We start from the raw sequence: 24,741 nt of genomic DNA, 5'->3' as shown, positions 1-24,741 counted from the left end.
CCGCCCGTCTTTACTGATCCTTCAGGCACTCCATAGCCTGGCACCTGGTAGGTCTGTGAGTCCATATTTGCTGCATGAACAAATGAATGAAGCATTACCTGTCTCAATGGTGCCCCCATAACCAGGCACCCTCCCAGTGCAGCCTGGCAGTGCTCAGGATCCATTGCCGGGATTATCCGTGGAACTCTCCCCAGCCAGAGCTCTGTGACAGTGAGGACCCGTGGCCTTGGTCAGTCTTCTACCTGCAGTGCTCGTGTAGTACATGCTTTTCCTCATTTTAATCTTCAGGGAGTTTGGAACCAGAAAACCTGGGTTTAGGTGCAGGCTTTACCACTAACTCGTTTTGTGGCCTTGGACAAGAAATTAAATCTCTGCTTCCTCTTATGTAGAGTGAGGATCAGTGTCCTTTGCATTTGTTGCATGGATCAAATGCAACCTTGTAGCCGAAGGTTATAAACTGGGAAGCCTAGGGCGCCTGGGTGGCTCCGTCGGTTGAACATCTGACTTGATTTTGGCTCAGGTCATAATTTCAGCATTGTGAGGTCGGGCTCTGCACTGGGCATGGAGCCTGCTTAAGATTCTCTCTCTCCCTCTCTAGAAAAAAAAAATAATAAATAAAATAAATTGCAAAGCCCTGTGCAAATGCTAATAATAAACATAAGCATCAGGCACAAATGATTCACGGGAGACCTGGGTTGTGAAAACCTTAAAAAGCAGTTTTTTGCTTCTTCCAGCACATAGGAACACACACAAAATTGTCTTTGCTCTCTGCACCGAAGCGGACTCTTGCAGCTAACCCTCAAAAGATTTGTGTAAGGAAAGGCCAGATATTTTGCCCCCATGTACCATCTGGGTAATCAGTCTGATCCTTCCCCGGACTCCCATTTGCCCAGTGATAGATGATGTCAGTGGCCGAGAGGGTTCCGCGGGGGTGGATGGGGAGAACATAGATGCTCGCGTCTGTGCCTCTGCATATAGGGCGCTACGGTGGCAGGGAAGGAGGAGGGAGCGATTCTGCCAGTTAACCTGATAGCAGCACAGCTGGGAGAGCACTGGGGGGCCTGGGTTACAGCCTTGAACGGGTCATTAGTTCCTGTCTTCCTCAAAGCAGTGCATGTTGTGAAGAGAAGCAGGCAGGCAAATAAACACTGGAGATATTAAAATGTAACAAGAATATTCTTTAAAATCTATTTTTCTCTCCAAATGGGAATCTGACACCTATTTGGGATGAGAAATCGCTCTGTCTGTCTTTATAGTCGGGAGACTCTCCGCTAAGGTGGTACAGCGTGTGACCATCATTTCACACATGTGGGGAAACATCTTTTATTGAACTGGCTTGAAGAAACAAGGCAGTTCTGTGAATTTTTAACAGATGCCAACGTGAAAACAAATTGTCCATGTGCCAAAGGAAAAACGTGCTTTGCTTTCCGGTGGCTCGGAGAACCTTGGGTGTTTCACTTGGTGTCCTGACCGTGCTGGAGCTTTCTGCTGGCTGAAGAGCACCTGTGATGAAGAAATCACATTTTAGTGTAATTGGTTCTGTGCTCTCTCGCTCCCCTGCATTAGCCTGGGCACTCTCGCTCTTCCTTTGCTGTGTTCTCTTTCGTGGGCAGGATGAGCTGTGGTTTGGGCTTTGTGTTTGACTCTGTGTTTTCCAACAGGATTTAAAGTCTCTTTCTTACTGACTGCTGTAGAATTTGTCGTGCTGCCCGAAGAGGACGAGGATGTACGGTGGGAGGCTTAGATCCATGTTAAAATGCCTCCCAATTTAATAGCCTGAGATTTACCATTTTTGCTTGACTATGCCTTTGACTTTGTTTCTAAATCTGTTTTGTACACCCTTCAACTTAGGGACGCATTCCCATTAGACGACCCCTTGCTCCATCAGTGACCGTCCAGAGCTGTGGCAACCTGCCGTTGCGTGTTTGGATTCGCGGAGCTTTCCGTTCTATTTTCCTCTATCTCATCCTCCAAATACGCCTTCTGGCCTCTTTACTTTTTATCTTAAATATAATGTTGTTCTATTTTTGAGAATTTTTGAAGTCCTTCTAAAGATATCTCCATCTTGTCCAACGAAGAGTTTTTCTTCATTCCTACAGCGTAAAAAATAGTTTGTGTTCATTTCATCTCTTATATGGAAAATCTGTTTTGTTTATAATGGTTGTGTAAATCAGTTTCTTTTAATTTTTTTTAATATGCTAAGGTTTAGATAGTAACACTGGATCTTTCCTATAAAACGATTTCTTTTTTCTAATAAGAAAATTCTATAACTTTTTTTAAAACCAGGAAAAAATATCAACTTAATAAACCGCAAATACTACAGTGCTGAAGAAAATATTCGAAAGGTCCTAAAATCTAATAATAATAAAAAGAAAGATTTTAGAAATGCTAATTCTCGATTAGACCAATTTTCTAAGATGTCAATGAGGGGATTTTTTTTTTTTAATTGAGAAAGGAAAAATGTCTCTCTGGCTTGGTCTCCAGTATTGGTCTCTATTATAGAGATCAGTAGCAGTCTTCCTAGACTTAACATTACTTACCCTGCCATGTAATAAGAATAGATTGTCTGTCTTGGAATTTTCCACTGATACTAATATAAATATCTGTAGAATAATAACCCTAAAGAAAACATTCCTTGGGGCGCCTGGGTGGCTAAGTCAGTTAAGCGTCTCCCTTCAGCTCAGGTCATGATCCCAGGGTCCCGGGATTGAGCCCCGCATGGGGCTCCCTGCTCAGCGGGGAGCCTGCTTCTCCCTCTGCCTGCCACTCCCCCTGCTTGTGCCGTGTGTGTGTGTGTCTCTCTCTCTCTCTCTCTCTCTCTGTCTCAAATGAATAAATAGAATCTTAAAAAGAAAAAAAAAGAAAGAAAACAATCCTTAACATGCAGACTGAGTGATTCCAGGTAAGATTCGGGCAGCCCTCCCTCCATTCCCATCTTTAGCTGTTGATTGGATACATAGAATATAGCTTTCAAAAAATTATCAAATTTAATTAAATATCTAAATTAACACAATGTGCCTTCGGGCAAGTTATCAGCATCTTACTAGGTGGTGGAAACAAGCCTGGCTAAGATCAGGCTTTTCTCATGTGAGCTCTAGAGCTCCATGACAGGGCCCCAGCCAAAGAGCAAGCACTATTCCCTTCTGGCCCAAGGTCTTGGGTGGTCTTCCTTATAAGTAGAAAGAGAATCATCTTCTTCTTTAACCACCCCTCCACCAACCCCCCACATGCACGCACACACGCACACGCACAGACACACACACACACACACACAAACCTAATGGGTTGATTCATCCATTGGATAAATGTTTATCAAGCTAGTCATTGGTCATAGGTCCTTATAATCCAGTGGTCAACAAAAGTCAAGATCCTTGCTCTTTACCTTGAGAGTCAATTCAGGCACTTGACAGGAATCTTGATATTTCTGTCTGTCTCTCTGTATCCCTCTCTCTCGTTTCAGTGGGCAAACTCTGGGGAATCTGCCAGATCAGGAAGGATGTATGCTGAGTCTTATGCCACTCAGAGCTAATCAGTATTGTAGCTGTTGGTTGAGTGGCCTGAAACTGACAAGCTTAGCTTTTCTGAGCCAAATGACATGGCCGGCCAATTATTTCTGGAACTAGCTCTCTGGAAAAGGGCAATGCTTTCTGGAGAGTCAACTGGGTGAGGCAAGCTACCCATCAGCTCTAACTGGCTCTGTTGGAGGGGGGTGTAGAGCAGGCAGGCCCAGCACGATGACACAGAGCATGTACTACCTGGGGAAGGACATCAGGCTGTTTGCCAGGTGGCTCGCAGGGTATGGCATTTGTCACCTCGGTGAATTCGCCACGGTCCAGGGACTTGGAGCACTTTTTGGCTTTGCTGTGACGGATGGTTTGTAGGGGAGCCTGGCAAAGGGAAGGTAGTTTGGAAACTTGGGAGTCATTCAGACAGGAAATAAATGGTGGGTTGTCTTAAAAATAATATGACTAATAACAGCTCTCACTTCTGGAGCCCCTGCTCTGTGTGCAGGCCCTGAGCTGCGTGTTGCTCATAATATTTTCTCATCTAATCTTAGGATGGAGGCTCACTTGTCATCCACATGTTGCAGAAAAGGAAGCAGGCTTAACTATTAACTAACTAGTGTGAAGTCCCCAACTGTGAGTGGCGAAGCCACAAGTTTACTTTGCAGCAACAGTGGAAATGGACCAAGTGAATGCACGTGGCAGATATTAGGGGAGAGAGACAACCATGCTTTCTGCTTGTTGGGCGTTCAGCTGTCAGTTATGCCTTCCTTGAAAAGCCATCTTCCTTTCCCTGGAAACAGTTCTTCGAATGTACTATGAATTGGGGAGCCAGGCCACCTCCCGTAGGAAGGTCTCCTTTTGTAAAGTAAAAGTAAATGGGCTCTGAATGAAGATGTTTTCTTACTCATTAAAAACACGTGTTTGGTTCCAGCTCTGTGCCGGCCCCTCACGTGGTCCCGAGGACACAGATGCGGAGAGAATGTGTTTGCAAGCTGCAGCACTCACGGTTTGGGGCAAAAACAGCCACATGAGCCAAGACGATGGCAGTGTGGTAACTGCTCTGCCTCGGCTCACACGCATGGTGCTTTCCCAGCGTATGAAATTCCTGCTTTTCTGGAAGGCCGAGGAGTGCCGTGGAAGAGAGCAGGAGCGGGGGCCGGGAAGGCCTGGAGTGTGGGTTGCACGGAGGCCAATGGCCTGGTGGGCACACGGTGAAACCGCATACTCAGTAGAGGACGCGGTCTAGCATTTTGTTTTCAAACTGTGCCTCCCGTTCGTGAGTTTTTAACTGAAAAAAAATGTTTTAAATATCAGAGTGCATTTCACATGACAAGGGTGGAAATTGTTTTGTGAAGCAGTGTGTGTGTGAAGCTGCGTGTGAGTATATAAACATAGGCTCACATACACACACTGGATTGTGATATAAAGTCTGTTTCTTCACCATGGATTGTGGTTAAGAATGTTTTAATACTTCGTGAGCCTCGGTGTCTTCAGAGTTGTTTTGAAGTTTAAATGAGCTAATAAACAGCAAAGCTATTAGCAGGTGTTATATGTTCATTAAATGTCAACTTATTGACGGTCAGTGGCACATTGCCTAGCACACGAGAAGTCGTCAGTAAATATTTATTAAGTGAAGAAACACACCAAGACTTGCCGTCTAAAGCAACCTGGTGCCTACGGGGAGAAAAAAGTGTCTGATCAAAACCAAGTGGGGACGCCATGACGGACCTGGAGAAACAGGTCAGGACAAATTTGGAAGGACTCATGTGCTGGCCTAATAAGTTTGGACTTCCGTCTGTTAAGCACTCAAGAGTCAGGGACTAGTTTTTGAACAAACACGATCGACAGGTCCCTGGAGAGATGAGGAAGGACGGGATTCAGAGCATAAGGGAAGGCGCGGGCCTTGCGTGTGAGTGAAAGATCTCCTTCTGCTGAGAGGAAAACGCAGGTCGGGGCGTGGACATGGGTGTTTCTGGGCAAGGGGGCAGGACGTCGTGAGAGCTGGTGCTGCCTTTTCCCGTGTGCTGGTCACTTGCTGGCACGTAGGAGCCGGGCAGGGGAGAAATTCAAGAAAGGGGTAAAGCATTCCACCCGGGAAAAGAGCTGGCCGGGTGAAGGTGCCCCAGCCCCTCTAGGGTTCGGCCGAATGCAGAAACTGTAGCTTCTAAGAATGCACATTGTGACATCAGCTTTGCTGGTCAGACCTGTTTTTATTAGAGTCAGGCCTCAGGTGGTCGCAGTCTGAATTGGGTCCTCCTCTTCCACCCTCGTGGCCCCGAACTTGTTTTCTTCCGTCCATATCCCCAGTCACTGCTGCGTGTCTGTCTCCAGCAGCACGCGAGCTCACGGGGGCAGAGCCTGACTCCCGGCGTGTACCCCCCTTGCCTCACCCGCTGCCCGCCGCCGGCTTCAGTGGCTTCATAAGCTGCCTTGCTCATCGTTCCCTGCTGATAGGTTTTACTTGCTCCCCAACCAAATTTTTAGTCTTTCCGAGACCAGGATCATATCTTGTACTTCTTTTCAGTGCTCTCTCATCCTCGCCACCTTCCGTGAGTGTCGGAGTCCCGTTGGAGCTCGCGGGGAGAGGATGTGCCCAAGGCTGTGTGGTTGGGTTCCTAGTGTGACCGCTGAGATCGGAGCTCACACGGTGAAGGGAAGGGCTCGCGACATCACTGCAAAGGCGATAGTCATGGCTTTGTCTCGTGTTTTCACAGTGGCTTTCAGTTTAGAGAAGCACTTCTGCATATGCTTTTCTTATTTGGCTCTCAGAATGATCCTGGAAGGAAGGAAGTGCTGTGACACACATAAGAGCCCGTGGGTCCACACGGTGGGTCGTGGAGGCAGCTCCTGGCTCACATCTCGAGATTCCAAACAGATGCACTGTGTGTGTTTCCTCTTACGCTGCATTACCTTTTCTCTGAGAGTATAGCTTTCCCTCCCTCTCTCCCGCTCTTTTCCTAAAGGGCAGCTCTAATTTCTCGTATCAGAAGTACACCTCTTTTCATTTGGAACGTGGTAGTGCAAGTGTGTGTGACTGTATACACATGTCATGAAGGGCTCAGAAATAGTAAATTCATGTATATAAACCTGTGGGTTTATGGTATGGATGAAATATTTAAGTGATATTTTCGTAGGCAGTTTCTATGATTTTTCAATAAGTACTTTGTATAATGTAAATAATGATTATCTCATTTGGTACTTTATCCAAAGTTTGTATTTCCCCACGTTAGAGACTTACTTGGGGCATACAATAAATCATCCAGTAATAAAATATACTTTCATAATATATAGGAAATGAATTTTAGACTTTTGAAATTTCCCTTACTAGAAAGTTTGGTTTTCTAAATTCAGATGGCTTGTAACCAGCGAAACTTCACACCTTTTTTAAAAAGCAGCTTTATTCTCTCAGCTCTCAGTTTTTCTATTCACAAACTATGACGCAAGCTGTCGTTTTATAATAACTTTCTAAAAGAAGCAAAATACAATCAAATAAATATGTCACCATAAATAGGTAGAAAATTCTTGGTTGGAATTTGGTTTTGGGAAACATTTTAACATTTATTTCATTCAAAGCAAAGGTTAAAATCAAAACAAAGCAAGAACTATCCCAAATAAATATACATGGAAATCACAAACTTGATTAGATTTTTCCTAGGGAAAGAACTGCTGAAGGTAGAATTGAGAGCTGGAGTCAGAGTGTCCCTTAAGTACCATGCTTCCTCCTCCTCCTGGCCTCACAGGTGCCCAAACTGAAGCCGGAAAGTTCGGTTAGCTGCTGTCCTGGGCACAGCAGACACGGGAGGCCAGGACCAACAGCCAGCCCCGGTGCTCCGGTTGCCGCACGAGCTGCCTCTCTTGCTTTTCTTTTGTGAATGCGTAATAATTGTACCAGCTAATAATTATTGAAAGGCCGCTATTCCGGGCACCCCCCTGTATCATCTCATTTAATCCCCATAGCATCTCTGAAGTAGATGCAGTTGACCCTGTTTTACAGATGAGGATGAAAATAATAGACATGCGGAGTTTCTCTCTTTAGAATGAAAAGTAGAACTACTTCCTTTTTAGCTAACTTTTGTCATCACATTTTTCATCAATTTGTTTAGACTCTGGTAATATTCAATAACCTTTGGAAAATACAGTTCTGTCCATAATGGAAGCGTTTTTTGGTAGGATTACAGCTGTCATTTAACTGTGATTATATATTACAGCTCACTGTACCTGTGTCCTCACTGGTCTCCTACAGTCCTTTCTTCATGCTGCAGGTTATAACAGAATTAGCTTTCAGAAATGCAGGTCAGAGCATATCGCTTTCCTGCTAAGACCGCGGGTGGGCCATGCTACCGTTGATCTCAGTGAAGGACCACATCCCCCGCGGATAGTAGATATAGAGCTTCAGTGAGCGATATCACTGTAGCGTAATAGGAGCTGTATCTGCAAGACGAAATACTTCGTAGTCAGGACATAGAGTGACTAACAGAAAGGTGGGCAGATGATATAAATGGAAAAAAAGGAACAAAAAACAGCTACTAAGCAGAATGTTCCCCTTTACCCATGATAAGAGAAATACAGAATCAAATACAAATTATGAAACACCTCCGAAAAGATACATTGCAAACCATTGCCCTTGGCGAGGGGAACTCAGTGGTCAGAGAGAGGGACACAGTAGTTCCCCCCGCCCCACCCCCCATCGGTGGTTTCACTTTCCCAGTCTCCGCAGCCAGCCATGCTCCAGAAGCAGATGATCCTCTTGACATGATGATTCTGACCTATGTTCAGACAGTCAGTAGTATCCTCATGCTACGTCACAGCCCCTACGTCATACCCTCACACCCTCATCTCATCATGCGGGCATTTTATCATTGCACATCATCCCAGAAAGAAGAAGCGTGAGTATGGTACAAAATGTCGAGAGAAAGAGAGACCACATTCATACAGATTTTATTACAGTATTTTGTTGTAATTGTTCTGTTCCATGTTAGTTATTGCTGTTCCTCTCTTACTGTGCCCAGTTTAGGAACTAAACTTTATCATAGGTGTGTTTGCATAGGAAAAAGCATAGTATACGTAGGGTTCTGTACTATCCGCAGCTTCAGGCATGCACTGGGGGTCCTGGAACGTACCCCCCCCCGCCCCCGCAAGTAAAGGGAGACAACTGTATGCATATGTTCCTAAACGTTTGTATCGTATTTTGAATTTGTAGACAGTTACACAGGTACTAGAGTAACATGGATCCCACATAGTTAAATAAACAACAAATGGATGAAAACTAGCTTGTGCATTCTAGCTAGAAAGTATGTCTGCATAGGTGGGGTGTTCAGGAGTTGAAAGGTATCCGTGGAGCTTCGTAAAGCAGGAAAGTGGGATCCAGTCCCTTGTCTGTACCACATTTTAGAGCGCCAAACACTTTCACGTGTTATTCTGGTTGATCTTAACGCAACCTCATCTTCATTTTAAGATGTGGAAACTGAGGCTCAGATAAATTAAGATGTGCCTAAGGTCTCACAGCTAGTTCAATCAATATACACCATAAGATGGTTCTTTATGTATCTGTCTCCCCGAGTAGATGCGGAGCTAGTGACGCAGACAAGACCATCATCTAGGCCTCGTGTTCCCAATTGACCACCGTCAGTGATTTTAGCTCAGAAGGGAGTCGGGCACGTGATGTCGCCTTCTGCTTTCATTGTCTTGGGGATACGTGGAAAGAGAGCAGTCTCACCAAGAACATAAAACAAGATTTCAGGAAGCTCTTGTAGGTGGTGCCATTGCAGAAGCAATACACGGAAAAGAGTAGCTTTACGATTTTCACTTCCGGAGAAGGAGAGTGGATCCCATTCCCCGTAGAACCTTGTCTCTGACTTGTGGAATTTGACGCTGGGACATATTGCATTGAATTCGCTTTAATAGTCTACCTCTTCTGGAATCTTTTCACAAACCTGATTTTCTGCAAAATGCCACTGATGAATGAGATAATTCAAGTGGAACATGGCATATGTATTTTTAAGGACTGAGTAAGTAGTCAGAAATGAAATAACTTGCCAGGTAAGAATTCTTAGAACTCATTTGAACAAACCTTAAGCCTATTAAGTGTCCCAGAGGCAGCAATAACCCAAGGATGTACTGCTTTATCAGAGGTTCTGAATTCTTCAGCATGGAGACTTTCATGGTTGAAGTGAAATTTCATGCCCAAAAAAAGGACCTGTGTTATTTTCTTTAACTAATGAAGAAGACAGCAGTCACACTGTAAAAGAAAGAAAGACAAACCCACACAATCTGTATGAAATTTAAACACATTTTTTATTAAACAGGACCCTATATGAAACTCTTGAGAATTTTATAGGAAAGCTTAGATAAATATTTCATGAAACAGCTTAAGGTGCAATCGTTTATAGTCATTTTAGTGCACTGATTTCTGTTTGTTTTCAGATTTGAAAAAGCAAACATTTTCTATGATGAATTATATCTGGGAGCTGCCAATTGAGCCCAATTTCATAAGACTTATCTTTATAAATAAATGGAATAAGATAATAAGGAACAGCTCTACTTACTTATATTTTCTATCTCTTTAGACAGAAGCAACGTTGAAAGATCATTTTTTTTCCTAACTAAAATATAAACCATGGCCTTTATAAATGTCCAACCTCGTTTATCCCCCTCAGTTGAAGCCAACTTGAGATCTGAGTATCATCTTCCCTCCAGCTGCCTCAGTAGACTCTCTTTGGCCACTACTGCCCTAGGTTCTCTGGAAGAAACCAGCTCCCTCTACGCTCTGCAGCATACTAGAGCCTTCGCCTGACATGTGAGAACTCTCACCAGCCCGAACTCCTGGGTTCTGGGAGTTGTTATTCAAACTGCCCTTCCTTAGTATGCTAGTTGGGTGATGTTAGCTTTTTCTTAGAGACGCATCTTGATTTGGGGTGCTCTGTCTCCATGAGCCTCTCACAGCTCATTCTACATGCTCACTTTTATTTGCCCGAACTACTGATGGTGTGGGTGTACCTTGACATGATGGTCCTGCATCATTTAAGGATGGATTTTCTTTATCCATTTGGACAACTAGCTGTTGTGCACCGCGGTCTGTGGGGGGTGTGAAGAATTTAATATTCGTTCAGTAAATAGTTAGCTACCATGTGCCAGACCCCCCGCTGCCGCTGTAGGACGCAGCGGTGGGACAGACCCGATCCTTGCCCTCACAGAGCTGAGGTTTTAGTGGGGAGAGGAAGGCTAAGTGAGTCCCAAATACGGTAAAATGATGGCAGGTTATGAGAAGCGCTATGAAGAAACACCTGTGAGAAACGGCCAGGGTGGCGTGGCCACAGGGCGGGCAGCCCCCGAAGGGGCTTGGAGGTGAGAGGAAATCAGCAGGTGGAAGAGCACTGTCAGGAAGGGGGCAGGAGGGAATGATGCTTTGTTGATGTTACTTGCAAGGAGCCACAGGACACGGAGTTAGAGTGGAACGGCAACGCCTGACCACAGAGGACACCACAGGCCGTGGTCAGAGGTTTGCATTTGGTTCCCAGGCTCGCTGGAAGCCTTGAGGGGTTTGGTGCGGGAAAGATATGCTCTAATTTCCTTTTTTTCTTCCTGAAAGATGATTCTGGCAACTTTGTGAAAGTGAAGCGAAAGGAGCAAAGTGGGGAGTGGGTGGTGGTTGAGGCTGAGAAAACTGAGTAGAGCACGGGGTGGCGGGAAGGAAGATGGTAGCAGGCCAGGCTTCTGCAGGAGTGGAAGTAGGGCAGAGGAACAGCCTGAGAGACATTCCAGAAGCACAGGCAACAGGATGGGCACACACCTGGGGAACAAGGGGAGGGAGGAGGGAACCGCGGGAGTCAGGGGTTTCTGACAGGAGCGTCTGGGTGAGTGCTGGTGCCACTGGTAGAGACGGGGAGACCCCAGCCATGGTAGGTTTGCGGGAGGAAGTTAGAGTTCTGTTTTGGAATAACAGAAACTGCTCCAAACCTGCCCTTTATTCACAGTGTACCTGTAAGGGGTGGTATGAGCCAGGGTTCATGGGTCTGCCCCGCTCAAGTAGGTGTCGACCTGAACGATCTGCTCAGGAGATCAGGGGGCAGAGCAGTTCCAAGCAGGGTAGTGGCCTGACCTTGAGAAGAGAGTGGGATATTTAGGCGGCCGGAGACGTGCATCCCAGAGATCGGACGCAGGGGCTCTGAGGGGGCACACACAACATGTCCAGCCTGGCAGGAATGGAAGGCTGGCAGTGTAAAGGGGTCCTGGGTGTTACTGTTGCTTTTTGTAGGGACCTCATCTCCAAAAGAGGTTAAGCTTCCTTGCCTCTTCTCTCTCTTCTCCTTTCCCTAGTTCAAGCCCACGATCCACTGGGTTCCCAGGAACTCTAATGGGCTTTCAGAGTTAGGACTGGGGGAGGCCCAGGGGCCCCCCCAGATCCCCCACTTTAGATGTCTCTTTAGGGGAGTCTCACGGCACCCCGTCTTCTCCCCATCCACCTTCCACACAATTCCATGTCCATTTTGTCACCTGCACTTATATATTTCCATTTATTTCCCACCTAGGTTTTATGGCAGGCACACAAAGAAACCCTCAGATGTCTCAGTATGGACCTCAACAGACAGGACCATCCATGTCGCCTCATCCTTCTCCTGGAGGTCAGATGCATCCTGGGATCAGTAGCTTTCAGCAGAGTAACTCAAGTGGGGCTTACGGTCCACAGATGAGCCAGTACGGACCACAAGGTAAACGTTTCTCAAGAATGCATTGCAGTAGGTTATAGAAGGTCTGTGAGTATGTTAGTCCTTCAAGGTCTTAATATCATAAACACCTTTTAAGTTCCCATTATTTGTTACCTGACAGATCTGTGAAGTTAATGCAAACCCAGTCCTTCGGTTGCCCATAGCGATGGGAAGAATAATTATAGCAAGTATTCATTAAGCATTCATGCATCAGACACTCTGGTAAATGCTGCTTCATATGTGTGTTACTAATAAAGGAGTAAATCCGTTTCTGTGATGTAGTTTGAAATAGACACAGGCCTCGTCCTCAAAAAGTTTCTGATTGAAAACTTGGGTTTCATTATGTTGAATTCTGATTGTGTCCCCTGTCTGTCTCTCACTATCTTTGTAACAATGTGCTCAGCACTCAGAAGGTTGTTGTCTCATGACATCCACTCCCAGTTTGTCTCCAAAGTTCTGTGTCCAGTAAAGAGTAGCTCTCGTTTTCTCAGTCAGTCCCAGTCTTACTCTGTGAAGACAGAACAAAGCCTGAAATGGACATGTCTTTCAAAAAGAAAGATAAGGGGGCACCTGGCTGGCTCAGGTGGTGGAGCAGGCAACTCTTGACCTCGGGGCTGTGAGTTCGAGCCCCACGTGGGATGTAGAGATTACTTAAAAATAAAGTCTTTAAAAAAACAAACAAAAAACGGAAGATAAGGCAAGCGTGGAAAGATAATGGAGCCATGCCCACGCCCACTGTTTACCGTCTGCCTTCCTGGAAGCTGATGTATGTTTTGTCATGTACATGGAGGATCCTTTTATCAAGGTTTTTAACCCGATATTGTTTTTTCTAAGACACCTTGGGCAGTAAGGCATTTGAATTTCGCACCTTCTTTATGTTTTGTTTATTCAAATTAGACATTAATGGATAATTTACAGAGAATGAGATCATCTGGCACAATTCCCAGAGTTTCCTCAAAAATATCAGGAATATTCTAAGTGAAGATGATGAATGCCCACTAGGAACCTGTAGTAAAACAACAGCCAAGTCACGTGTCCTCCGGTTCAGTCAGGTCTGCTTTTCTGAAGACATTTGCGTGTGTAGCAGGCCACTGAGCTCTGCCGAGGTGCGTGGAGCGTCTCCAGCCACGGAGCAAGCAGCTCACAAGGAGAGAGTGATCCTCTGAGAAGGCCTTGGCACCTTCGCGGCTTTTCACCCGGTGTTCCTTAGGGAAGCTTCTCTATTTATAGAACTTCACAGTCTGAAAATGGAGTTATCAGTGTGTTTGTCTTGTTCTTAAAGATTCTTTCTGAAAGATCATCAGCACCTTCAATCTTCCCAACATCACACGGTCTCCTTGCCTCGAGTTGCTTTACTGTTTTACATCCCAGCCCTTTCTTTTGCTGGGAAAACTATATCAGAACCCCCAAAACAAAACCCTGTGCTTGGCCCCTTCCTGCCTTCGTCCGTACGTGGAGTGGATGTATTCTCTGTGTTTTGCTTGATTCCCTTTACACCATGTCATTATGGCTTTCTGTGATACTAGCTCCAGTAAACCCTAGGAATTTAGGTCCCCCCTGACGGTAGCAACGTGCCCTGCTCTGTGGCAGCCCCAGAGGCTGTGACATGGAGACGTTTGTCGCTGCGTGGAGGCAGGTCAGTGAGGCGCTCAGGTGTAAGCATCACTGCCCACGGGACCTGTCCGGCGGGTGTCTTCAAAACTGGGTTTCTTTGGGGCGCCTGGGTGGCTCAGTCGTTAAGCGTCTGCCTTCGGCTCAGGGCGTGATTCCAGGGTCCTGGGATCGAGCCCCACATCGGGCTCCCTGCTCCCCCGGGAGCCTGCTTCTTCCTCTCCCACTCCCCCTGCTTGTGTTCCCTCTCTCGCTGGCTGTCTCTCTCTCTCTCTGTCAAATAAATAAATAAATAAAATCTTAAAAAAAAAAAAAGGGGGTTTCTTTGACCCTCATGAAAAGGAGAAAACTTCAGTGCAAGTTAGAAAAGCAGTTTGTACGTTGTGATATACACAGAAAATGGGGACTTGGGCTCAGAATGTAATTGGAGACAAGGTCAGATCTGTTCTCAGAATTGGGAGTGGCTAAAGTTCTGGGACTTAACCGCTAAAACTCACAAGAGCTTCGTGTAATCTTCAAAATTGGTCTGTCTTCTCTTAAATAATTCACTCTTGCAACCTCATCCTCCGCTGTTCTCAGAATAGGGAAGATAGAACCTTGACTATCTGATGAGTCTTTTGTGAACAGTTAAGAAAGCGCTTACGCTATCGGAGTTAATAGCAGGAAAGGCCATTTCTATAGAATGGATTTCTTTTCCGAATAAAACCCTCAGTTTTCCGGAGTAATTGAACGTTAAGATTCATAATTTAAGAGCACTGAACCTGTGAGGGTTCTCATCCAAACTGCTATATGTCCTTGGAAAATTACTTGCTCTTTGGGAATTACTTTTCCTCTAGAAAATGAGAACATTTGATCATGTTACTTGGGAATTTGCTTCCAGTTCTAATGTTCTACGGTCTAAATCTTGCTTCAACTCCACAGCCTTTTATCAATGCCACCCGCTGGATCCACTGTATAACCTTTTGGTTATATAAAGGGATTTCTTCTAAGGCAAAAACACTGAGTTTAGGTTGATATTCGAAACCATTTAGAATAAGGAGGATAATTTGCATACTCAACACTTTCTAACTTTGAAAGTATGAGTAGCCTGCACCTGTCCTATCTGCCACTTCTTCTCCGCAGTGACCTTTCGCACACATCCACTCTGAGGTTCGTGTCCTCCTGGGTCCCTTGACTGGCTCCCAGTGCTGCGTGCTTAAAATTAGCATCCTGGTACTCTGTGTTCAACTCAGAATGGTTTGCCTTTCCTCCTTGTGTTCTCCTCCAGCAAGCACTAAACCACAGGAAACGAACGCTTGTAATATATTGTTCAAGTCAACAAAAGTGTCCTTACTTTTGCGTTTCTCTCTTCGTTGATCCTTTCAAGCATGACACAAATGAAGTATTTTTTTTCTTCCTCCTCTTAATTAACAACATACTCAACTTAGTAGTAAAACATTCAGCTTACAATTTTGTGTTACATGTTTTAAGGTCTCTGAAAAGAATCACTTGTGTTGACCCACAGAGGCCATTATTAGTCTCATCTTCTGTTTCCGTTCCAAACTAGATGACTTTCTTCTGGGTTCGTTTTGTTTTTAAGAGATCTCAGAGGAAGATATCTTACAATCTTTTTTTAAGCCTTTCCACTATCAGGAATGGCTTCTCCAAAATTGTTATTAGTAATAACAATCAACATTTATTACTGTGTCCTGGGTCCTGTTTGAGGTGTTTTTTTGTTTTGTTTTATTAATAGATTTTATTTATTTACTTATTTGAGAGAGAGAGAGCAGGGGCAGGAACAGAGGGAGAATCCCAAGTCAACTCCCTGCTGAACACGGAGCCTGACACGGGGCTCGCTCTCTCAACCCCGAGATCACGACCTAAGCCGAAATCAAGAGTCAGACGTGCAACTGGCTGAGCCACCCAGGTGCCCCTGAAGTGTTTTCCATAGACCAACTCAGTGGCTGCTCACAACAGGCTCTGTGATAGGTACCAGTATGATTCCAGTTGGCAGATGAAGACACTGACGCGTGCAGCACGTAAATAGCTTCACCAGGATGCACAGCGGTCATGCCAGGATTCACATTCAGGCAGACTTGCCCGTTTTCTTTATTAATGGGAAGCTGTGATGTTATCCCCATTTTCCAAATGAGCAGGGTAAGTAATTGACCCCCAGTCCCACAGCTAGTAAGTGTTAGAGCCAGGGTTCAAACCGAAGGAGATTTCAGAGGCCACTCACATGGTCCCATGCCTCCCTCCTTGCTGGTTCATTCATTCAGTGAGCCACTGGGGAGGCAAAAGACAAACTACTTGCCTTCGAGGAACAAGGAACATTTTGGGGGTACAGACTTAGAAATACATCAAAGATGCTAGACACGAAGAAAAAAAGTTTCTATGAAGTTAAGAAGGAGATTTTTAGAAATGTATATTAATACTGTAAAATCTGAATTATTGAATATGCAAATGGAATGAATCCAATCTAAATGTGTGAAAATGTTTAATTGCAGTATATTTTATGAAATCGTACTTTCTACCTTCAAGCAAGTGCATGTAGTAACTACCCCTACAAAGGGTTTCCAAGTAGGGCCGTAGAGACTTGCTTTAATAAATAGAAAAGAGTTTTGTAATTGACATGTTAATTATTAATGAATTTGGGGGAAAGAGAGCTGAAACAAATTTCACCTTTTATAGCCTTTATATTTCTTGTTTTTGTGTTCTCTAGAACGGTGTCTGTCACACTGACCCCGAATATTTTTTGCGTATTTGTCACTAACTGCAGAAAATGGGCATCTAGCCTTAATTTTGCTATAAAGAAGCAGTATTACCGTGGGCAACTAAGTAATTGTGCGCGTAGATTCCCCTCAGTTCTCACTCACTCGCATGAGAGGGTCTGGACCACCACATGCGGCTGCTGTATGCTGATGCAGCCCTGGGTTTATGCCGTAATTTGTATAGTGTGTGCCTTAGGAAGCAGGGAACTTTTCAGTAGGTGAGTCTGGTGAGACTTTTTATTTCTTTTCTTTTCCAAGATTTAATTATTTATTTGAGAGACAGCAAGCACGCATGCACGTGCATGCATGCGCACGGGGCGGGGACGGGGGCAGAGGGAGAGAATCTCTAGCAGACTCCTCGCTGAGTGCAGAGCCGACACGGGGCTCGATCCCAGGACCCTGGGATCATGATCTGAGCCGAAACCAGGAGTTAGACTCTTAACCAACTGAGCCACCCAGGCACCCTGAGACTTTTATTTCTAAATTACTTGATAAAAGGTATTTTTTCCAGAGTTTGAAAGGGTTTTTTTTTTTCTAAAATAGACGCCTTCTGAAATATTCCTTCTCCCTTCATTAAAATACATTTCTCAATGAATTCAGAAAACTCCAAATCATACCTAGTTGAAATATGCAGTTCCAAAATAGTGAATCACACATTAATAATGTTACAACTATTTCAGTTGAAGAGGAACAACATGTAAGTATCACTTGTTGGCGGCCCCCTAGCTACTTGAGAGTACCTTATAGGCCCATGACATCCTTGGTGTCACCATGACCGAGGATTTCAGTCTCTACTGTTATAAGTCCCGAATCTCAGTCTTATTATTGAATTAAGCTCAATTCAGCCTCTCTTCAACAGAGGTGAGATGCGTCTGGCCCATGAATTCATGTTTCCCCTGGACAGTGCTCCATACCGACCACATCCTGTTCTTTGGCTTTCCAGAGGCTGCTTTCTGTGCAGCTCACTCCCTGTTCAGTTAACTCATTTTTTTTCCCCTTGAAACCAGTTGTGATACACATGACAAATGTATAGCCTCCTCTTACGTATTACTGTAGACTTATCTCATAGTTAAATCAGCAGCCCTAGGCAAGTGTCAGTTCTATGTTCTGTATTTTTGCTGTTAAAGAAATATTCCAAATGTCTATCTCACTAATACTGGGAAAAAGACAGAAATTGAAGTAGGTCATTTTATAGCAAAAGATTGTTAATGCAGTCTTCTTTTGATGTTCAAATTTAGTTTTCACGTTATGAGATTTAAGCATGATTTTTCCTTAACAGACCGATAACCATCACAATTTTATCAAAACCCAGGAATTTAGGAAGGAGTGAAGAAAATTTAAAAGTACCAATCAACTTAAAATTTTAAAAAGGAAAAAAAACCCCATAAAGCTGCTTTAATTTTGCCCAGTGCGAAACTCTCCCCTTGCTGATGAAAACCAACAGCCGCACTCAAGAGCGCGGCCATTCACTCGCCTCGCTCAAGAAGCATGTCCTTGTGACATCGTCTGGTGGGCTGTCGCTCTGCGACAGGTCTTGGTCGTGACAATCCTGGACGGCACTAGAAATACAGGGTGTGGACATTCAGCTTTACTTGACAATCTTAGCAAGGTGCCTTTTCCTAGGGCTCATAGCTTGGCCATTTTTTCAAATGTTTGAAAAGAAACGGCCTTATTGAATGACAAATGGGTGAGGGTCCCTCAGTCCTCAGGGGAAGCAGGTCAGAGTTCTCCCTCCAGGCAGCGCTGTCCCCACGCAGGCATGCACAGAGCATAGCGACTGTGGAGCCCAGGGAGGACAGAGGTGCCCAGGCAATGCCTGACAGCCGTGACTCTGAGACTCGTTCATTTCTTACCGTACAGATTTTACTGTTTTACAGTAAATTTTGCTATTGAGCTGAGGTAATACCTTTTACATTTTTTAATGTCAATGCTTCCTTCTACTCTGAGAAATAAATTTGAATATCTGTGCCTGATGAAAGTAAAATTAGACATATGATGCAATATATAAAAAAATTTCACTGATGAAAAAGTTACTAATATTGGAACAGTTTCTCTCTATTCCTGGAAAGGTTGTATTTATTGACTGTCCGGTCCAACAGTAGTTACAGTATCATTATTTTTTTCCCCACAGCAACCACATGAGACAGTAATCTTGTATTATACCCTTTTTACAGATGAGAAAACTGAACTTGGGAGTGACAAGTGGCTTTCTGAAGGTCACACATAGCAGATGGTTATACCCCTCCTCCTTGAGGGCCTGTGCTCTCTTCCACACTCACCGCCCTGAAGTCAGGTGCTGGCTGACGGTGCCCATACGTCCCCTGGGCCTGTATGATGTCAGCCTCCATGACAGTTGTTGCTCTGAAGATGCACTTCTTCCTGAGAGGCCGCCAGCATGCACACAGCTCCCTGCGCCAGAGTGGCTCTCCCCAGTCACCTTGGCAGGGACGCCTCCCCTGGCCACTCTGTGTAAATCTCCCTTTGTGTTTCTTGAGGGCACCCATGACATGGCCTAGACTTCTTTGCCTATCTCTTGCCCCCAGAATGTCAGCTCTTTGCCCTCGTTTGCTGCTGAACCCCCAGCCGTTAGCACAGGGCTAGCATGTAAGAGGCCCTTAAGAACTATTTCTGAGAGAGATGAGGGTGGAGAATTCCAGAAACACTGGTACCTTTCCAACCCTATCTTGATGCTTCACGGGGTTGGGGTTGACGACTCAATGCTTAAGAATTATCTTCGGGAGGTGAAACGAAGGATCTTTTCTGTCTCTTTCTCTCTGGGCTTCTATATTCTCTGGACGAAGCTTGCGTTATTGTATAATTAAACTTTTGAAGGGGTCCGTTTATGTAACATCTGGAAAGAACTACCAAAAGTGAGCCTCTGACGCCGTACTGTAAGGTAGTTGGCCTTCCCCCCTCTAGTCCAAGCTTTGTGCAATATGATTCTTTCTCTTACATTGTGAAGACTTTTTAAAATGCATGTTGATCTAGGGAAGATAGGGTGCCATAAATATCAATTCCAAAAACAAATTCTCTCCATTCCCACAAATAGTAGGATTTAAGGCAACTGAAGGTAAGTGAGCTTTCATTTTGAACCTACATTTGTGGTCTTCATATCTACTCAATCATTTTCCCTCCAAAGTAGTATCTAAAAGACCGACATTGTCTCATCAGCCTGTGTAGAAAGCTGGAATTGGAAGGTTTTTGAAATATAACGTTTTTTTTTTAACACAGAAAGGATCTTACTGAAATATGCTAACCAGCAAATAAACATGTGAAAAATGCTCAAAATCATTCTTTGTTAGGGAAATGAAAATTACAGCCACAATGACATCCACTCCACACCTACTAGAATGGCTCATTTTTTTAAAATTGACAATATCAAGGATGTCGAGTGGTTTGAACTCATACGTTTTTTTTAAACTCATATATTTTTTGCTAGAGTTTCTTTTAAAGTCAAACATGCACTTACCCTACAACCTGGCACTCTCGTTTCTCCTGCCAAGAGAAATGAAACCTATGTCCACACAAAGATCTGTGTGCAAATGTTAGCAGCTTTGTTCGTAATTGCCAAAAACTGGAAACAACTCAAATGTCCACAGAATTGAATGCTACTCAGCAACAAAAGGGAATAAGCCACTGATGTGTGCAGTGAGGTGGGTGAATTTCAAAAGCGTGATGTTAAGGGGAAGGAGCCAGACACAAAAGACTACGTACTGTATGATTGTATATGACATTGGGGAGAAGGCAAAACTGTAGGAAGAGAAAGCAGATCAGTGGTTCCCACGGGTGGGGGTGAGGTTGACCACAAACCGGCAGTTTTTTGTCATGATAGAAATATCCCACGTCGTGGTGATTTATCAGGATGTGTAGGATTGTTCGTGTATGTAGATGCTGTCTCTATAAACATGACCTGAAATCCCGTTATGGAGTAGACAGCTATAAGAAGTGGTAAACATGATTAACTGAACAACAAGGTAGATGCCTATTTAGCCCTAATTCACAAACATATTTATCATAATATATAGCTAATTAATCCATTTTATTTTTTCCTGTTCTGGGTAAAGTGTCTGGTCTGTGATTTGGGTGCCATTTTGCCCTCCACAGCCTGGAGGAATAATATGGAGCCTTGCGTGTAGAAGTGATTCTTAACTAATTGTTGAATGATGACACTGAGAAGCAAAACTTCCTATGTGAGTGGAAACACTTAATAGTTCAATAAAAGCAGGAAGCTTGGAGTATTGATTATAACTAGCAAAGTTAAACATTCCAGAGTCAGGTACAGAATTTTTTGTGATCCTCCTAGAACAGTAATGGTGACTCGAGTAGAGTCTAGCTCGTGCCTCCTCCTCTATGTGGTGCTTGAATATACCTCCTGGTGGGTTGAAATCTGAATTTATTTGGTGACCGATTTTCCGAAGCTGGTGTGCCAAGATGAACCCACTTGAAAACTGTGGGCTCTCGGACTTGGCTGCAAGACCCGTCCAGCTGAGGTGGGCTGGCCCGGCATCTGCTGCCTTCATTGTGCTTAATGCTGGTTCCATCTGTTTTCTGTCAGAGCTAGTGCCAACAAATTACTAATCTATTAGAGAAACATGGAAATAAGATTGCACTTCTCATTCCTGGCTTTTCCTCTCATATTTTGCTTGGCTTTCATGTTTGGTTTTTGTTTATTTGGGGGAGAAAGATATGTTATCGAGTAGGCAAAGGGGGGGCATTAATCATTTTTCACTCCTTCCACACATTCTTTAAACGATTATGGGGTAAGATCATCAGTTATGCATGTTGTTGACAGCATTATGATTGGTGATGATGATGGTGGCAGCTCTTGTTCATTAGGGGACTCTGGGCTCGGCGCTCTACTAGGCCCTTTGTACCTAGTCCCCGTTCCCGTCCTTACTTTACAGATGGCAAAACTGATGTTCAGACAGGTTAAGTAACTTATCCAAGGTCATGCCGCTATTCAGACCCACATTCTAGAGCCTGCACTTTGTCCATCGCTGCCTCTTAAGCCATTTAAAGCCTTTAGAAAGCATTTCTATCCAGGCATGTGAGTTTAATGAGGAAAGTCTTTAGCGTTTCAAGGAGAAGAAAAGGGGACTTTGTATTTCTTCTCCCAAATAGAGGCCTCTATAATTAGAACATATTCCCTTGACGTGTGCTTTTGAGTGCCAATTCATGGAATCAACCCAACTGATTGAGGAAAATGAGATTGGGAGCCCAGCACTCAATGGGCCTTTCTAAGCACAAGTGCTTGCGTGCGTGTCTGGGTGTGCATGGTGGTGGTGCTCTCACGCCGACCCCGCCCGGCCGCAGAATGCCGCCTGCTGTAGGAAGACCAGCTGCGGAACTGAGCAAAGCCATTGAAACGCGGCTCTTCCCTTAGCATCCACCGTGAGTGGGAGGGTGAAGTAGGGTCCAGGGTAACCGAACATCTCAGTCATTTCTTTCCTTTGTGTTCATTAAAATACAGCTCCTGACTGCCTGTTAGAGCCAAAGTGCTAGAACCCGGGGTGACAGAGTTTCTCTGATCCACCCGTAAGCAGAGTTCCACAAAATCAGGAACTTTCTTCTCTAACACAACTACACTGTGGGCCTCGTCTGCCATAACCATGTCAAAACACTTGTTTTCTAAAACAAGATTAAAGTGTTATTTCATTTCCTTCGAAAGCAAAGGGCACATATGTTTTCGCTGAATCAGGTTTCTTAACAAATGAGTCACTTACCAAGTGCTGGGGGAGGGCAAGAGCTAGTAATCGAATGAATATGTGAATTAATTTCATTTGCATTCAAACTGTGAATGAGTTTATTTATTTTTAATAGAAGCAAGAGCCAAAAAAGAGTACTGTGTTCCCTGATGCTATCAGACTCTCTGGAAGCCAGGGCGTGCGAGGTCAGGGAGGCTGGAGAAAAGTCTTAACTCTGCTCGCAGAGAAGCGTTCTGAGGCCTGTGCTCTGCGAAGGCGTGGGAAGAGGCGGGCCAGCAGCCTGCCCGCCGCGCTGTGTCCCTCACAAGCCGGGGAAGCATAAGGTGCCCTTTCCACCGTGATGGTGTGACAGGAAGACAGACGGGCACCTTATGTGTGGTCCTTTGGGGTGGAGGATTCCAAAACAACTGAAGAACTTTTTATAAAGAACTTTGAAACTGATCAACAGTGAATGGCTTACCTTTTACTTGGAAACAGTGTCAGTTCGATTATTTCCACAAAGGCAGAGCATTTGGTTACGAAAAGGCAGTTTAAGTTTGAGGAGCTGTCCCTAAAAGACTGACTCACTTTGACCTGGGTGGTACCTGAGGCCGCTGATATCACACCTCTCCTGTTCCTGCTAGTCTCTTTTGTTTTCCCTTCCATTTCCAGTTCCTGAAATTGCTAGTGCCTCGCTCTGTTGTCATTTCCCTTTAGGCTTTCGGAAGACATTCATGGTCAAAGAAGTGCTGCTGTAACAAGTCCCTTTCTGTGCTGGTGGAGCACTGTATTAGTTTGTCCTAAGATTGGGCCAGCAGATTATGGCTCACTTTGGCCCACCACCTGTGTTTGTAAATAAAGTTTTATTGGAACACAGGCACTCTCATTTGTGTATGGAGTACCTCTGGCCACATCGGGGCCATGGTGACAGTTTAGTTGAGACCAACTGGCCCATATAGCCTAAAATATTTATCATCCAGCCCTTTACAGAAATTGTGTCGGCCCATGGTCCATGTGAATGGTGACCTTCCTACCACCTGCAACAAATAGCACACTTAATGGACACCCAGCTAAGAAAGCTCACGTGATGCACACAACAGAGAGCAAGTACCCAGTCTGTGTCGAAAAGTCCACGGACCTCTTGTAGATTTATCGGTGATGCAGCTTTACATGTGTGGACTTAAGGAAACCTGGCTTTACAGTTGTGATGATATGTCACATAAGTATGGTTTCTTCGTAAGCACTTGAGAGACCACACGGTAGTGTCATGACTCGGACTCTGAAACACACACAGATCACCTGAGTGCGAACCATGCCTTCTCTGCTTAGTAGGCACGTGACCTTGAGACAAGCCCCTTAACGTCCTGTGCCTCAGGTTTCTCATCTCTAGAAGTAGGATCGTGATAACAGAGGCCTCTTAGGCTCGAAACAAGGATTAAATGAGTTAATACAAAGAATTTTGGAATTGAGCTTAGCACATAGTAAATATTAAGTGTTTGCTTTTATTATTGTTACTAATCAAATCCAATTTCTGCTGGAGAACCTAGAGAAACTCCTCCTTATCTTCAAAATGAACCCTTCACTTGGCCTGGAACACAAGGCCCTGTTGAACCTGACCTCTTCCCCCAGGGGGCCCCCGCACACAGCCGCACGAAGCGCATCACTGACCTGTCCTGAATTTGCTCTCTGGCTGGCTGTGCCGTGTGTGCTGTCCTGTCTTCTGCTTTACTCGCCACCCAGAAGCCTAACCCCTCCCATTTTCACGCACATGTTTGCAATACTTTACATACATAATGTCCTTTAAACCTAGCAAAGACCCCTCAAGTAGACCATATTAGAGGGGATTATCTTTGCTTTATGGAGGAGAGGATGAAACAGAGGAGAACAAGTTAAGATCTTGTAGACAGTATGTGCAGAACTTTCACTCGGTGCCAGCTCTCCCGGGTCCCAGGGCCTGCCCACCCACAGGCTCCTGAGGTCGCAGCCCAGCAAAGGAATCTTCCCTGAACTCCCCTACCGCGCTGACCCCTGTCCCCCCAAGCAGACTTACTCTTGCACTTTTCTTTCTTTTTTTGCTTTTATACTTTTTCTTGTCTTATCCCTGCTACTCCAGCTCATACACCACATGCACACGTACGCACACGTACACACACGCACACACACGGTGAGCTTCTTGTGCGGGAATTGCTTTGTATTTAACTTTATATCCCCTACAATGGTTATGCTATTTTGACAAGGAGATTCTTCCAGAAAGCGGTAAGGATTGGTTGAGAAACACTAATCCTTATTCTACAAATGGTGTTTACATTCATTTTATTTCAATAGTCATTTGTGGGAAGGCAAGGCAGCATGTTTTATTGGTTAATTACGTGGGTCCCAGAATCCTTTTGCTTGAGCTTGAATCCTAACCTATGAGCCGTTGATTTTCTTCATTTGTAAATGGAATCATGGTCATTTATATGTATTTCATATGGTTATTGGAGAA

General features: G+C 44.6%; 1 protein-coding gene across 12 annotated transcripts in view; it reads left to right on the top strand.

Moving 5' to 3' along the window:
• Positions 1-24,741, top strand: part of ARID1B (AT-rich interaction domain 1B) — a 429,634-nt gene that overhangs the window by 342,942 nt on the left and 61,951 nt on the right. For 10 of the 12 annotated variants that reach the window (XM_057310926.1, XM_048225999.2, XM_048225996.2 and 7 more), the window contains one exon: positions 12,035-12,214. The exons of the other annotated variants lie outside the window; for them this stretch is intronic. In XM_057310926.1, the coding sequence (XP_057166909.1) occupies positions 12,035-12,214 (180 nt within the window). The remainder of the gene's footprint in view (positions 1-12,034; positions 12,215-24,741) is intronic. 12 annotated transcript variants of the gene reach the window in all.

Source organism: Ursus arctos, unplaced genomic scaffold (genome assembly GCF_023065955.2).
Source record: "Ursus arctos isolate Adak ecotype North America unplaced genomic scaffold, UrsArc2.0 scaffold_13, whole genome shotgun sequence".
NCBI lineage: Eukaryota > Metazoa > Chordata > Mammalia > Carnivora > Ursidae > Ursus > Ursus arctos.
The sequence above is the reverse complement of the archived record's forward strand: the minus strand, read 5'-3'. Positions and strand labels throughout refer to the sequence as shown.